The following is a 14,688-nucleotide window of genomic DNA, read 5'->3' as shown; positions in this document are numbered from 1 at the left end:
CTGTGATCCTGTCACCAAACACACTGTCCTGTCAAGTCATAGCCTCAGGAAAAAGAGTGGAAGATTTGATTGGGACGCAGATCTCTCTCAGCATGGCTGAGATTTCCAAGAAGTGTGGAGGAGCCTGCATGCCTTCCTCCAGCAGCTTTGTGAATCGACCCCAGGATATTCTTTTCACATCTGTAACAATAAAAAAAAAAGAAAGCCATTTCAGCTGTTTTGGGGTGAGATTTTTTTTTTTAACTGTGTACATTCCCGTCAGTCTTAGCTGAAGATTTTCTCACTCTTTTTTTTTGCTTCAGCTACCAAAGAAAAAGCCTTTTTTATGGTACCAAAAAGACATGTGACCCCTTCTCTGAAAAACCTGTCTTTGACTACTTCTGTGACAGTTTCCACAGCTCATTAACTCTTCTGTGCAAATTTATTTATGAGCACAAACTATTTCCCCTCCCTATCAGTTCTCTCCAGAAAGTAAGGGAGGAGAGACTGCCACTGTAAGGAGTCGTTGCATGAGTGATTTGGCTCTATTTACAGCTTGCAGAAATATAACCTGCCTGTTTGTGCTGTCCCCATTCACCTGAGAAATCTTCATTTGTGCTAGTAATTCCACTGAAGTAATTACTGTCTGAGGAGCTGAAGCATGTTATCTAGCCAATTCTTCTTGCAAGCCATAATGCACAGCTGCAAACCTCCGGGAGAGCACTGAAAGGCATCCTGAAACTTCACGGTAGTGGCAGGAGGGAAAGTGAGGACACCTGGCCCTTCTGGCGTTCACATAGGACTGACTGGTTATGTGCAGAGAGTGGGGAAGGGGAAGGAGAGACAGGGCTACCATGGGTTTGTTTATCCTTCCATTTAATCTTAAATCACCTCAAAGGGATTTTTGTGATCTGTTGATTTTTTAAGCTGTTGGAGATGGCAGGGAAGCCAGGAGTTATTAGTTTTTTGGGTTCCAGTAATGAATTCTGGATGCCGAAGCAAAAGTCTGCTTTCCTTACTCTTTCCCAGGACTAATTCCTGTCCCCTTCCCTCAGAAAGGAGCCTTCTCTACAAGACCAGTTTATCTCACTTTCCATCAAGATTTTTCCAATTACCCAAACTAGCTCAGGCAGAAGCAGTTCAGCTGCATACCACAAAACACTGTGGTGTGCTGCAGGATTCAATGTTGCTCCTGAAGATCCCAAAGCTGTGTACATATCTTCTTGCCATTCTTAGAAGGGCAGAAGCAGACTGGAAAATCTCAGTGGAACTTTATCCCAGAAATTCCTTCTCAAAGAGTCTGTACGCACCAAGCATGCCCTGCGTTTACACAGAGCTGAGCTAGCCCAGCAGAGAAAGCCACATCCCTGCAGAGCTCATTATCAGTACTCCCAGCTTGTGACTAGGCAAGACTGCTTTATAATTGTTCTTTTAGTTGTCAAGGACTGTCTAGGAACATTGCATGCAAGCACAAGTTAGAGACACTGGTGCTACTCCTATGGGTTCAGTGCTTCCCAGAGACACTGAAGAAGATGACCCAAGAGATCTGGTTCAGGTTGTAGAAGACCAACAATCACAGAGGACAGGCACAGACCTAGACACTGGAGAATAAGGGAGGGAAAATGTCTCCAGAGGCACAAAGCTGAACAAGCAGCTTAATTCTGGCATTTCCTAGCATTTGAGTGCTTGGATTTGAAACATCATCTTTTTATCTAGTTCTTGTGCACACAGAAAACGGTTGCAAATAACAATATTGAGTTGGGTTCTTTTACCGTCTTCTGTCACAATTTTAAAAGGCATCTTTAAGAAGGCAACATAACTACATCTTACAATGAGCTTTGACTTCGTAACTCCTGAACTATCAACAACCACAGGTAATTCAATGAGAAAACAGATCTCTGACTGTGTTGCTTCTGTAGCAGTCACTTTACGGGGCAACTGCTTGAAGAAAGGCCATTTGACACCCTATACCTGAAAGCATCAATGAACATCAGTCCAGAGACCTCTGCTCAGAAAGCAGCATTGATGGGGTCTCATACAAACCCGAAGCAAGCCATGTAGTGAGCAGACTGTTTACATCAAATGATTAAACCATTACATTAAGTGAGAAACAAGGCAAGATCCAAGATGTCTCAATCTCTACTTGACATGAAAGGCAAGAGCTACTAGTTTAAAAATACTGGTGAAAATCTGGAGGACGTCTGCTTGCCCTACAGACTAATGGGCTGCAGCAGTTATCATGTTCTTGGGGAGTCCTGGGCAGAGTTCAGAGAGTACGTACAGTCCCACCAGTACAGATGTTGTGTGCAGTCAGTGGAAATTCAGTCCAATACATTGTAATTGCTAAAGTAATTAAAGCTCATTACTGAAAGCAAACATAACCGCCGAAGTTAGTGCTCCTGAAGGAGTCAGTGACATTCCTCATTTACTCACACTGGAACCAAAAGAGATCATGAGGGCACAGATGAACTTTGGGCTGACAGAGGAGGAGCAATTTAAGGAGAAAATAGTTACAAGGGGGGGTTAATATATTTATATATGTAAATTGTGAAAATAAAAAAAAACCCTGCAAAATAATACATTACTGTAAATTGAATGCCTTTCCAGTAGTGGGCGAGGGGAGGCGAGGGGAGGCGAGGCGAGGTGAGGCGAGGCGAGGAGAGGCAAGGAGAGGCGAGGAGAGGCGAGGAGAGGAGAGGGCTGTCAGCCTGGGCATGTTTACAGAACAGGTGATGTGTTCCCGGATAAACTCATTAACTATAATTTCCTTTCCCCATTCTGGACTTCTGATCTCTTTTCTTGAGGACTGCTGAAGTTACTACCTGTTATTCATTCCGTAGAGAATGAAAAAAAAAAAAGCCATTTAGTATCAAGATACATAAATTTAATCTGTGCATGTAGAAGTATTCTAGTATATGTATACATATAAATACACTTAGGTTCACATATATGTACATGATTATATTAAATGTCTACAATAAAAACAGAAAAAAAGCCTATATATATAGACATACACATCCACTATATCTATATCTATAATTATACTTATACATACTTGTATACACATCTATATTTTGTTACATGCAAAGATGCATATGTGTGAACGGATGTGTGTGGGTAAGTATGTAATGGAGGTATACATCTAAGTTCCTATTGTGGTCAATGGAGTTAAGACAGGTGCCTAAATGTAGCTGTCCACAATGACCTGAGATGTCCTCTGGTATCCAAGACAGCCACACAGGTCTGACAAATGTAACACAGGATCTTTGGGAAATTCATGGCCTTGTGAATTGATCCTTCTGGAGGTCACGGACGATTATTTTCGTGAGTCTCAAACTGTATTAGATGCATATGTTTAGACAACTAAATCCAGCTCCTAGTTGATGGATTCTCCAAAGCTGCTCAGCTGAGCTCACAGCAAGCACCATTTGTTCACCTGAAGAGCTCTCGAAACTCCATTGACTGTACTGACTAAATTGCCATTGATTGGTAAGGAAGCTTAGGCAGCCAGCACACATATGGACACCTACATGAAAACACCAACATTTAGCAATCTTAACCTAGAGCAGAATCCTAGCTGCTAACGTAGAAGTATGAATTCTGCCATAATTCTAACTTGAAAAAAAAGATGTAATCTTTTGCCCAGCTGGTGACATTGAAAGCACAGAGTGGAAGTGCAGACCAGTTTAGCTCTGCAAAAAAAACTGTGCCTGCTACAGCTCTAAGTGGAAGAACAATTTCAGGTATTTTTACATGGTTTTCAGTGATCGACCAGTTGCATACCTTGACTGATTTATGTTTGCCTATTACAACATGCAGGCAAAAGGCAATCATCTTGTCACAGCTGATTTTATCCCAGTATTGCCCTGCTCTGGATTACTAGTTCTTTCACGTCTGAGTACTCTTACTATGACCAATTTTCATTTCTGAGAGAAAATGAAGTGTTTTCTGAACACTTTGTTTATGGTAGTCTATAAAATTTTTGACATTTTCATGTTGAATATTTTTTGTATTCAAATTCCTTCTCAACCTCAGAAAGCTCTCTTTAAAATCAAAGAAAATTCATAGAATCATAGAATCATAGAATGGTTAGGGTTGGAAGGGACCCTCAAGGGTCATCTAATCCAATCCCCCTGCATGAAGTAGGGACATCTCCGACCAGATCAGGTTGCTCACAGCTCCGTCCAACCTGGCCTGGAAAGTTTCCAGGGATGGGGCATCTACCACCTCTCTGGGCAACCTGTGCCAGTGTTCTACCACCCTCAGTGTAAAAATTTTTTTCCTAATATCTAATCTGAATCTACCTCCCTCTATTTTAAAACCATTACCCCTCATCCTATTACAACAGGTCCTACTGAAGAGTTTTTCCCAAAAAAAAAACCTGATTTCATCTGAAATCAGTCCATTCAAATAATTTCTCAAATGTACCACTTAGCATTCATTATGGTTAATGCACTAACAGAAGTCAGAGATGTGCTGTCCCTACATCACATGGAAATGTGGGGCCCACTTTGACAGCTGTTCTAGGTGGAAGCAATCCCCAAGACTGGGCTTACCACAGGGCTGGTGTAGCACACCTCTGTAAGGAGGCATGAATTCCTTTTGCCATAGTCTCACAGTTGCATCTCTGGAATGAGTCTTGCACTGCCTGGGCTCAGGGAAATTTCCCTTCCACACACTGCCATTTTGCAGCTTGTGTGTAAGAAGAGATGCCATCAGTGCAGGCAGTTCTTTATTCGAGAAGCAAGCTTCAAAAATCACATACTCCTCATGTGATTAAGCGGAATCTGATTTCATGATTCAGCAATGTACATTTCATACTTGCTAATTAACTTGCATGGCTGAGTCTGAATATTGTCACAGAGTCAGTTTTGCTTGTTATATATTTTCTTCTGCTTTGCCAGCAAAGTAGTTGGTCAGTTCTCATATTGATCCTGACCAATTTGCATCGCTGATGCTTTCAAAGTGTACTTTTAAGGAGATAGACACAATTAAGAATTAATATAGTTTTGCAGGGAAAATAGAAAGAGCACCACCATGCTATATTCTGCAAGATAACATGCTGAGGAGAAACGCTGTGTGCCTGTTGACAACCTGGCAAGGCTAATGTCAGCAGCAGAGTCACAGCTGGAAGCCTGCCCAGATTCTCTACCAGGAGACGAGCCATGAGCTCGGTGGCACCTGTGGATCAACAACACGTGCAGTCCTACGTGAGCCATTAATTTAGCAAAGGAGGATGTTTTCATTTACTGTGTTTGTCAGCTCTGTAGTTTGGCATCGCAGGGATGAGAACTAGGGATGAGGTAATCTGTTCACATAGAGTATCGACTCAAACCAGCCACCAAAAGCACCAGCTCTAAGATTGGGGAGATCTTTTTCAGAGTGAATGATAACAGATTAGCAGTTTTAGTTTCCCACACATTCTCTTTTCACTGCAGACAGAATTCCTTTGTGTACTGGTAACTGCGAACTCAAGGAATTTTTCTACTGTAAAAGCAGTACTGGATACAGGTAGTTTGGTTGAATCACTGGATCATATAAATGGCTAAGCAACAAAAAGAAAAACAAATAAATGCATGAATAATGCATTATCCCCCTCTTTGGCTGTATTTTCAGCTTTTTTATTATTGTTATATAAATTGCAAGCCAGAACAAACAAGTCATCACCCATCTTTGCTTGGATGAGATAAGCAAGTTGTCAGCAAAGCACAAGGCAAAAGAGATTGTAAGCCATTTAATCAGTCCTTTAAGCAGTTTTTATAAGTATGTAGTTCCTCAGCAAACCACAGTTTTGCAATTGAATTACCATGAATTGAGATATTCCCCAAGAAGAATGGCAGATGTGAGGGAGGGTGATATAATCATGTTTTACTACACAGCCAGGGCCTCGGTGCTGAGTGCTGCAGACAAGGACCGTTTGCATCCTAGGTTAGCAAAGAGCTTTGGACTGCCAAATATCTAACTGCAAAATATGCTGTACTTACAGATTCTGTAAAAACACTTAATAGATGAAAGCAGTGTCTGCTCCCTACCTGCCAATCTAGCTATCTGTTCACTTTTTCTCTTTAGATAAAGTATGGCCTTATGATGCAGTGAATTCAGGTCATAGTTCAGAGCAAAGATTTTTACAGCAGTTAGTTATTATATTTGAGAAAAGGACTTGGTTTTAGAAGGAAAATATGGGAAAGGAACATGAGAGGTTCTTGGTGTTTATTTACTTTTTGCCTTTTGGGGCTCAGAGGGCTGATAAGAACCTCTCTTGTAAGTTGGGAGTTCTTGAGGCAAAGGCATGGATACCTGCCCTCACCAAGCCTGGTGCTGACCCTCTCCTCTGATGAGTTGAGAATGTCAACTGTCTGCTCTTAAAATGCTTTTTTTTTTTCTCTGCACCCACCAAGAAGCCTTAAAACCTAAAGATTACACTTAATTATTTTTAAATTATTGGTTTTCTCTCCATGTTTCAAAAAAGTTACTAAAGCCTTTTTTTGTGTGTGTTTGGATTCTACTTCAACACATATAGTAATCCTTCAGTGTAAAAAATCCTTATGGCTAAACTGTGGAAGGGATATAAAGGACCAAATCTCACTGGCTTCAGCAGAAGTTCAGACACCAAATAACTCCAAGGGTTTGGGGCTTTTCCTGTGTACCCTCTTTATACCTGTATGCCTCTACCCTAGAGCTGCTCCGGAGATAGGAAAAAAACCTTGGAGCACATTCAGGAGGTGGGAAGCAGAGGCATTCCAGAGAGTGCACCATATTCTCAAATCACAGAGCCTCAGCACTGTCCCTGGCCCATCTGCACCTCCCTCTTTACGGTCATTTTCCCAAGCATCTCCTCTGGGAACCATGCTGCTGCTGGCTGACTTGGTTTGCAGCTGCAGAAACACAGCCCTGGGAAGGAGTTTTGGTGAGTTACCGGCTGCTGGGTTTTCCTGTTGTTAATTCCCAGGGTAGCTAAGAGTCTGTCTGCAATGACCTGCACTGAATCTGAGCAGCATCTGTTCTCCATAGCAATGTCCTTCTTCAACTTGGAATACCCAGGAAAGAACAGATAGGACGGAGCTGGAGCAGGGAGGCTCAGGGAAACCTGTTGGAGCAGACAAGTTCAGTTGCAGGCAGTGTTCATAAAACTCATATGGTTGAGTCCCATCCCATGCCCTGCAGGTAGGTTTGTACCTCACACACTTACAGAACAGTCATGCAGCTTTTCTCTGTGACAGCACAGTGGAGTTATGATCCCCTGACCCACTGAATTTTGAAGCTGGGGCTCACAGAGCAGAAGGGGTCACTGATTTTCAGAGCTGCTAGGGATGAGCCACCTTGCATGTCTCCCACAGGTGACCCCCTCAGATGTCACACATCACTTGCACCCCTTCCACACTCATGTGTCCAAACCTGCTCAGGTCCTCCCGGGCATATCCTGGCAGGCATAGGGAAATATTGTATTTGAGTAATCTGCTTGGGAATGCCAATTTCTAATTTTTTTCAGAGAAAGAGAGTAGAACAACGATGGTAAGTGCAGAGGATTTCTCATTGCTGCTTGCAACACACGTAACACATTTTTAGGTGAAACACAGGCCTCAGTCTCCCTGAGGATAAGCCACATTGTTAGTCCGTTCATTTGTTTGAAAAGCTGCAATAACAAAATCTCATCTGAGGAAAGCAATTTGGCATCAAAATCTTAGAAAGCACAAGGCGAGAGAAGAATATGCACCAAAACACTTGTTTCATTTTGTCTCCATTGACTTTATTGATTGCAATAACAGTATCTGATTCTGACGTAGAGCTTTTTACCCACATAGCTAAAGCATTTTATGAAAATAGGTCCATATATAAGATGAAATTACTTTTTCTTCTGGTGGCAGATGGCTCAAAACTCAACTAGTTAGTTCCCATCCTAAGGCCCTATTCTCTGGAACTCAGTCTAACAGAAGTAAGTCTTGCCCACATCTCCACGAAGGCGAAGGAGACTTTACCCAGATTGCCTAGCAAATCCATGCTTGGTTTTGTGCGACACCTGATTCACTCTGCCACGAGTCATCGGGCTCTGCAGTTGTCTATCATTGTCTGGCCAGGCAGGATGTGCTTAGTTATGTGTTTGGAGCACTGTACAGATCTAATTTTTCTGCATTGAAAACAGACTTTCTCGTGATCTGAGGGGCGGAGTGACCCTGTAAAAGTTGGATGATCTTCTTTATTTATATAGAAATATAGTAAGCTGCTTACCAGATGGACTTGTTTGCAAGCTTGCCCACTTCTGACATGAATCAATTAGTTTACAGGGAGATTTTCTGGAAACCAGCAAGTTCAAGAAAAGAAAACCAATGTGATACCAGTACTGCCACCTCGTGTAGGCTCTGACCATTGCAGATGTTTCCTACAGGAGCTTTACATTGTAGTAGCACTCAGTAACAAGAAAGTTATTACCAGAGCAAATGCTTTAAATGGCTGCAGACTAACACGATACAAAGGATACTATTACCCTGTTACCATTCCAAAGCCTGTCCTTCCAACTAAACATCTGCAGGAACAGAAATACTCTTGGATCCGATTTATAAGTGGACTTCGATATCACATAGTCACAACTTCAGTGGTAAACCATAATTCCCTACTGGAAATGAAGAAATTAAAGGAAACACTGCAGGAAAATGGGGAAGACAAAGAGCTTTAGAGAGTGAATAGTTCCCCTGGAGGAGAACAACCAAGGCAAAAGGAGCAGAAAGCTAAAGCAGCAGGCAAGATCATCAGGCAAATACAGAAGAAAGATCAGCAAGCCCAAATCAAATAAAATATTGTACAAAAGGGAAATGGGAAAAAGCTTGAAAATTGCTTCATGTTACTTCTTCTCACCTTGGGGGTCCACCTAGGTGTCGTTTTCTGCACTTAAGTAACATCTCTGAATTCTTATAGGGAAATCCTAACAGTATCGTCTCTAAAAGCAGATATGATGATCAACAGACCATTGATCTTCCAAACGAAATATCCGAAGACTTTTTTTTTGCAGGGATGAGCTCTGCCAAGGGAAACAAGAGGGCTGTGTCACTGTGTGACCAGGGACATGCACTCCACATTAGTCTGCAACCCTTCCACACTCTCCCTGCCCTCTTTGCCCACCCCACATATGCACATGGGTGGGAACAGCCATGAGCTCACTGAAGCAAGGCTCACTGCCCATGTGAAGATCTCTGGAGTATGGCTAAAACAGTGTAATCCTCTGTTTTGAACATATCACACCTAAAATGAAGCAAGCAGAACCAATTCCAGAACAAGAGAGCATCAGGTCGCATTATTAGGAACAGTGAAAACAGACACTAAGAACAGGAAAGCAATGAATCGCTCTCTTAAAGGATGTTCAAAGTTTACAGGAGCTCAAGGGCAGACTGGAGAAATATGGCAAGAGAAATCACCAGGAATGACCAGATACACACAAAACATACAGGACATGTTCGGCTCAGCAGAGCAACTTACCCCACATTCTCCATGTCAACCCATCCAATACCTTGACTCCAGCATTGTATAGGTGCCTTAAACAGAGCTCCCGGAAATCCTAGCAGAAAACAGAAAGCAGAATGAAGCTAGTTAGTCTTAAAAACAAGTTAAGATTAAATTTAAACTTATTTGATGTAACAGAGACTTATTCTGGTTATGGGCTAATCTTTTCCATAAAATTCAGAGTAGTCATTGTCTTAGAAGAACTATTTTTTCACTATGCTGACAAATACCAGGTTTGAATAGAAACTGTGAATATATTTTTTTTTCCCAGAAAATAAACCACTATACCACCATTTCACAAAGTCTGGTTTGGGTCAAGCTTCCCAAAATTTCATACGGATTGCACCTGGAACTCTCTCACCCTCCTTCCCTCCGTCTCTCTCCCTTCTCCCCTCTTTCCTTCCCTCCCAGGAACATCACATGAGGACAGCTTCCCTACTCCCCGTTTCCATCTGGTCAAAGCAGAGTGACAGAGTCTGGGCAGAAACTGCCTTTCACCACAGCTACAAATGCAGTGCAATATTCCTGCTGGCTATACGAATGGTAATGTAGAAAGAAAGAGTGAGAACTGTGACACCTGCAGTCATACACAATGCTCAGACACCCAGCAGTCACTATTCTGCATGTCCTTGGATAACAGCAAAAAACCTAGGGGAAGCTCTCTGTTATCACAGGCTTAGCTTTCAAACCTTCTTTTCATCCTGTCACTGTGGAACAAATTCTTTTCTCTTTCACACTGAGTCTTTTCTTACTGTATCCAGCTTAATAACGATCACCATCACTGCAGTTTTGATGTTTTTAGATGGCACTGCAGAATTTAATTTAAGCAAAATTTTCACTTTAGGTTTCTCAGTGTAATAAATGGGGGCAAGGCTAACTGCCCGGCAAGCTTTAAAGCAGGCTTTTTCAAAAATTTTTGCTTACCATACTTTCCTGTGGACAAACAGAGAGACCTACTAAATATTGGTAAGTAGTTTTGACCACAGTCCTTAAATAGTGTTTATCTACATTGTCTATGTCTCTGTCATTTCTGTTTAAAAATAAAAGAAAAAAAAACTATTCCAGAAATATATGAAAAATCATGCTTCAAGTACAAACGAGTGTACTTGACAAAATATGAAAGTGCTGTCCAGGGACACGTGTTTGAATGGCTCTTTAAAATTATAGAATTATGGAAATTGACATATTTATTGCAAATGGTTATTTGTTGAGTAGCATTTGACATGTGGAGTTATAGTTCACATCAATTTGTTCAGCATCACCAGCGTCTCCAGCGTATACATTACCAGCAGAGCCCCTAGATCCATATAACATGGCTGCATTGGAGGGCAGTGGATTAAGGAAACCAGATTAGCTTGATGCTGATTCCCAGTGTCTAAATAAATTACTTCAGCTTCAAGACATCAGATGAGATAACATCCCAGCCAAATTACATCACACTACAGTATCTGGCAGGCTTTTTATTCTAGGATATAAGGGGAAACAGATGAATATAATAAAGCTATCTAAAAATCTCTGAACATTTACTCTTTAAAAATTGAATTAGTATCTCATTTTCCCATTAATCAGTGAGCCATATCTCTTTCTGATCAGGTGTACAGTGAGACACATTTCCAGATGTCTCCAGAGCAAACACCTTATTCTGTGGGAAATGCAGAAATATTTTTCTCTCCATCACAGTCACACTTTAGAAATATCCTTGCACCATGTGGAAATACTTTTGTTTAAATTAGATGTGCCAGTGCAGGAAAATACAAACACTACAAGCATCTGCTGTGTAGCAGCTAAATCTGATTGAACAGTCATGATCAAAAAGAGAAAGGCATCCTGTACAGGTCCCCATGACGTAAATCAAAAACATCTTTAGGGGAATATCTTAAAGTCAGAGCTTCACAAAGCCAGTGCACACTGATGTATAATATAAAGGATTGCTCTCATTCTTTGTTGTTCTACCCAAGGAGCTAAGATCGCTGCAAGAAGAAGTAAAATTCAATCATTAGAGTACCATATTTGCATTATTCTTTCATCTATCTCCAGTTTTCAGGCACCTTTTATGCCTCCTCACGCAATTTAAAACCCTATTAACACAAACAATTGCTGCAGCTTTATCCTAGGAGGACGGCATGTGGCTCTGAACCCACTGCTGCACCTGTATTATAATCAGCAAGCCAGTAGGCTGTGAATTAAGCCAGTCCTCTAAGGAAAGGATTTGAGTGGGGGTCCACAGCCCTTAGCTTCCAGCAGGAGCAACTGGAGCTCTGTGGCTGTGCAGACAGGGCTGGAGAATGCTCTGAGTACCCTTCCTCATGCATAATTTAGGTTGGTTAAAAGGCAGACATCTAGTCTGAAGTTACTTTCCTAAGTTTCTTCTATAACCAGTGGAGATGGATAGGCACTGTCAGAGGATGCCCTATCTCATCCTAAAGAGGAGGTCTGCTGCAGGTGGCGTCAACCACTCTTTGGAGGTTGCTAATCTGACCATGGAGGAAGCTGAAGGCCTTGCTTCAGATCAAACCTCTAACCCTTAAGAGATAAGAAGATGAGATGCACCTTTGTCTGCCTGCTCAACTACCCCACAGAACCTCCCTGAACAGGAAAGATATTTACAAAGCAGTAAACCAAAAATAATTATAAACTTGCTAGAACTGCAGAGTCTCAACTTCCATTAGCAACATTGTGTTGATTTACTCTAGCCAAGGTTTGGTGACATATGCTTGACTGAGAAATCGCATTGAATTACGTGATTGTTTAAAAATTACTACATGATCTTTCAATCTACCTTTTGGTTCCCTTTGGAATTGTTTATTTATTTATGCACTGTAAAACCCTGCACAAAGGATGGAATTCACTGGAACAAGCTACCCAGAGAGGGAGTGGATGTCCCATCCCTGGAGACATTCAAGATCAGGTTGGATGAGGCTCTGAGCAACCTGATCTGGTTGGAGATGTTCCTGCTTCTTGCAGGGGGGTTGGACTAGATGGCTTTTAAAGGTCCCTTCCAACCCAAACCATTCTATGATCCTGTGAAATACAGACTCCAAAGTCCAAGTCTACAAAACATCCCAAGAGATGTTACTGGTTTCTGAAGTACTCTAGCCACATCAATGCAGTTCTGCCCCAAATTAATTTTCCTCACAGAAAAAAAAAAAAACAAAAAAAAACAAAAAAAAACAGGACTTGTTATCCAAGGCATAGTGGTAGGCAGAAACAACTATTTTGTATTTTGAATTGAGATAACATCTCTGTATTGCACTGGATAGTTGTACACACAGCTCATGTTAGGTCTGATATGAGTACATTTTTCTTTATTGTAATATATAGGCTTGTCCTTTGAAAGCCAGAGTTTCTTTAGAAAAAAAAAAAAAAAAACAAGCCAGAACTTGGGGCGAAGCACTGCTATATTTAAAGTCCTGCATCTCTACAAATACATTCTTCAGTAGGAATACAGATACAAAAATAATGAAATTGTGAAGAAGGGAACAGAACAATTTTTGTAGCTCCTAGCAAACACTTTGTGGGTTCAGTCATCTCACTGTGCTTTAATATGTGCTTTAATTTTTAACAAAATATGCAAAACTACGTGTAAATTCATGTTAAGGAAAACAGATTAATGTTGCTACAAGAAGCCAGGGAGGCAACGGAGAGGACAGGGAGGCAATGCATGATGGACCAAGACACCACAAAGGCCCTGCTGTGTCACAGGGGAAGAGAAAAGGGAGAGAGGCTGCTGCTGGTCCATCAAGCCGCCAAGAAACAGCACGCCTATGCAACATGAGTGCAAGAAAAGCTGATGCTAAAGGCAAGTTGTCAAAGGGTTATTAACTATTATGGCAACTGTTGTATCCACATAGCCTGAAAAGGAGAATTAAAGCTCTGTTTTGTCTCCTGTGAAGATAATTAATGACAACTACAGAATTAATTGCTTTCCATTTTCAGCCCCATGCCAGGCAGCACTGCATACGTTGCTCTGACTGAGCAGATGCAGAGCCAGTGAAGAATAAATATAGTCAATAGGTGAAGTCTTTGAATAATCAACACTTCAGGAGTTGACACTTGGAGTAGGAGCCTGTGTTTACATGTAACAGTCTTGTGACAGTAATGTCTGTAGTTTAACTCGAAGGACTCAACTCAGATCTCTCAAAGTATTTAAGCATCTAAATCCTCCTGTCATTCAAAATTCCAGATTCAGCTGTCTACCTGTCTGCTGTAACAAGCCCAACAACATCCTGTGAGGAGCCTCCTTCTTATTACAGGAGAGCAAAGACTAATACTCCCTTTGCATAACATTCAAGGAACAGTTTATTAGAGCATAGGATTTGAAAAATACCAGAGAAAGGCTTCAAGTGGTCATTTGGCTCACACAGAAAATCTGTCTGGCTTCTGGACTACACATTTCACAAACTCCTCAGACTGGACACTAGTTTGAAAACATAGCCCTTGGTTTTGTAAGCTGCTCCTGGTACTTACACAAATATTGGAGTAGCTTTTCAATACATTAAGCATCATATAGGCAAAAGAACAATTTCTAAATTACCTCATCTGCTCTCACTATATCTCCTGCTTCACTGAAATAAACATGGTTATTCCATGGATGGTAGCTACGTACTGATGTACTGAAGAAAATCTTCCTATTTGAGACTGAAGTAGAAGGTAACACATTTGTACACATGTTGCACTTTCATCAGCTGAAGGTTGCCACAGAAATGGTGGCATAAAAATGTGGAAGACTTACTAACATTATGTGCTGGTTTTGTTGGGGGGGGGGGGAGGCGCGTGCTATGGTGACAGCTTCTGTAAGAAGCTGCTAGAAGTTTCCCCTTTGTCCAATGGACTCTGTCAGGTCTAGGGCAGAACGACCACTGGTGAGGGCCAAGCCATTTGGGGACCGAATGTTCCCTGATAACACCTCTGTGACAATGTATTTAAGAAGGGGGGAAATAAAAAAAAAAGAAGACGACAATGTGTAGAAGCTGGAGCCGGGGCAGAGAGGGGGACGTGCGAACCCCGTGGGCCTTGTGGCCCTCACCGTCTGGCCTCCCGCCAGGTGGCCAACTGGGCCTGACTTGGCCCAGCCCAGTTGCAAGAAGTGGAGGGGAGATGAGATGTGAAGGGGCCCTGAGAGGTGTCTGCCTGCCAATTGTGAAGAATTTCTTGTGAGAGGAACGGCTGCAGATACCAAGGTCAGTTCAGAAGGAGGAGGAGGAGTAATGCTACTCC

At 41.8% G+C, this 14,688-nt stretch overlaps 1 protein-coding gene across 3 annotated transcripts in view; it reads right to left on the bottom strand.

The window, feature by feature from the left end:
• LOC147601242 (uncharacterized) overlaps window positions 1-14,688 on the bottom strand; it is a 67,050-nt gene that overhangs the window by 36,275 nt on the left and 16,087 nt on the right. For 2 of the 3 annotated variants that reach the window (XM_086745108.1, XM_086745109.1), the window contains one exon: window positions 9,448-9,526. In XM_086745108.1, the coding sequence (XP_086601234.1) occupies window positions 9,448-9,526 (79 nt within the window). Of the gene's footprint in view, window positions 1-7,976; window positions 8,993-9,447; window positions 9,527-14,688 lie in introns of those variants that run through there. The other variant, XR_015258180.1, reaches the window with a different exon arrangement.

This window comes from Chlamydotis macqueenii, chromosome 3 (genome assembly GCF_036417535.1).
Source record: "Chlamydotis macqueenii isolate bChlMac1 chromosome 3, bChlMac1.mat, whole genome shotgun sequence".
Lineage (NCBI taxonomy): Eukaryota > Metazoa > Chordata > Aves > Otidiformes > Otididae > Chlamydotis > Chlamydotis macqueenii.
The sequence above is the reverse complement of the archived record's forward strand: the minus strand, read 5'-3'. Positions and strand labels throughout refer to the sequence as shown.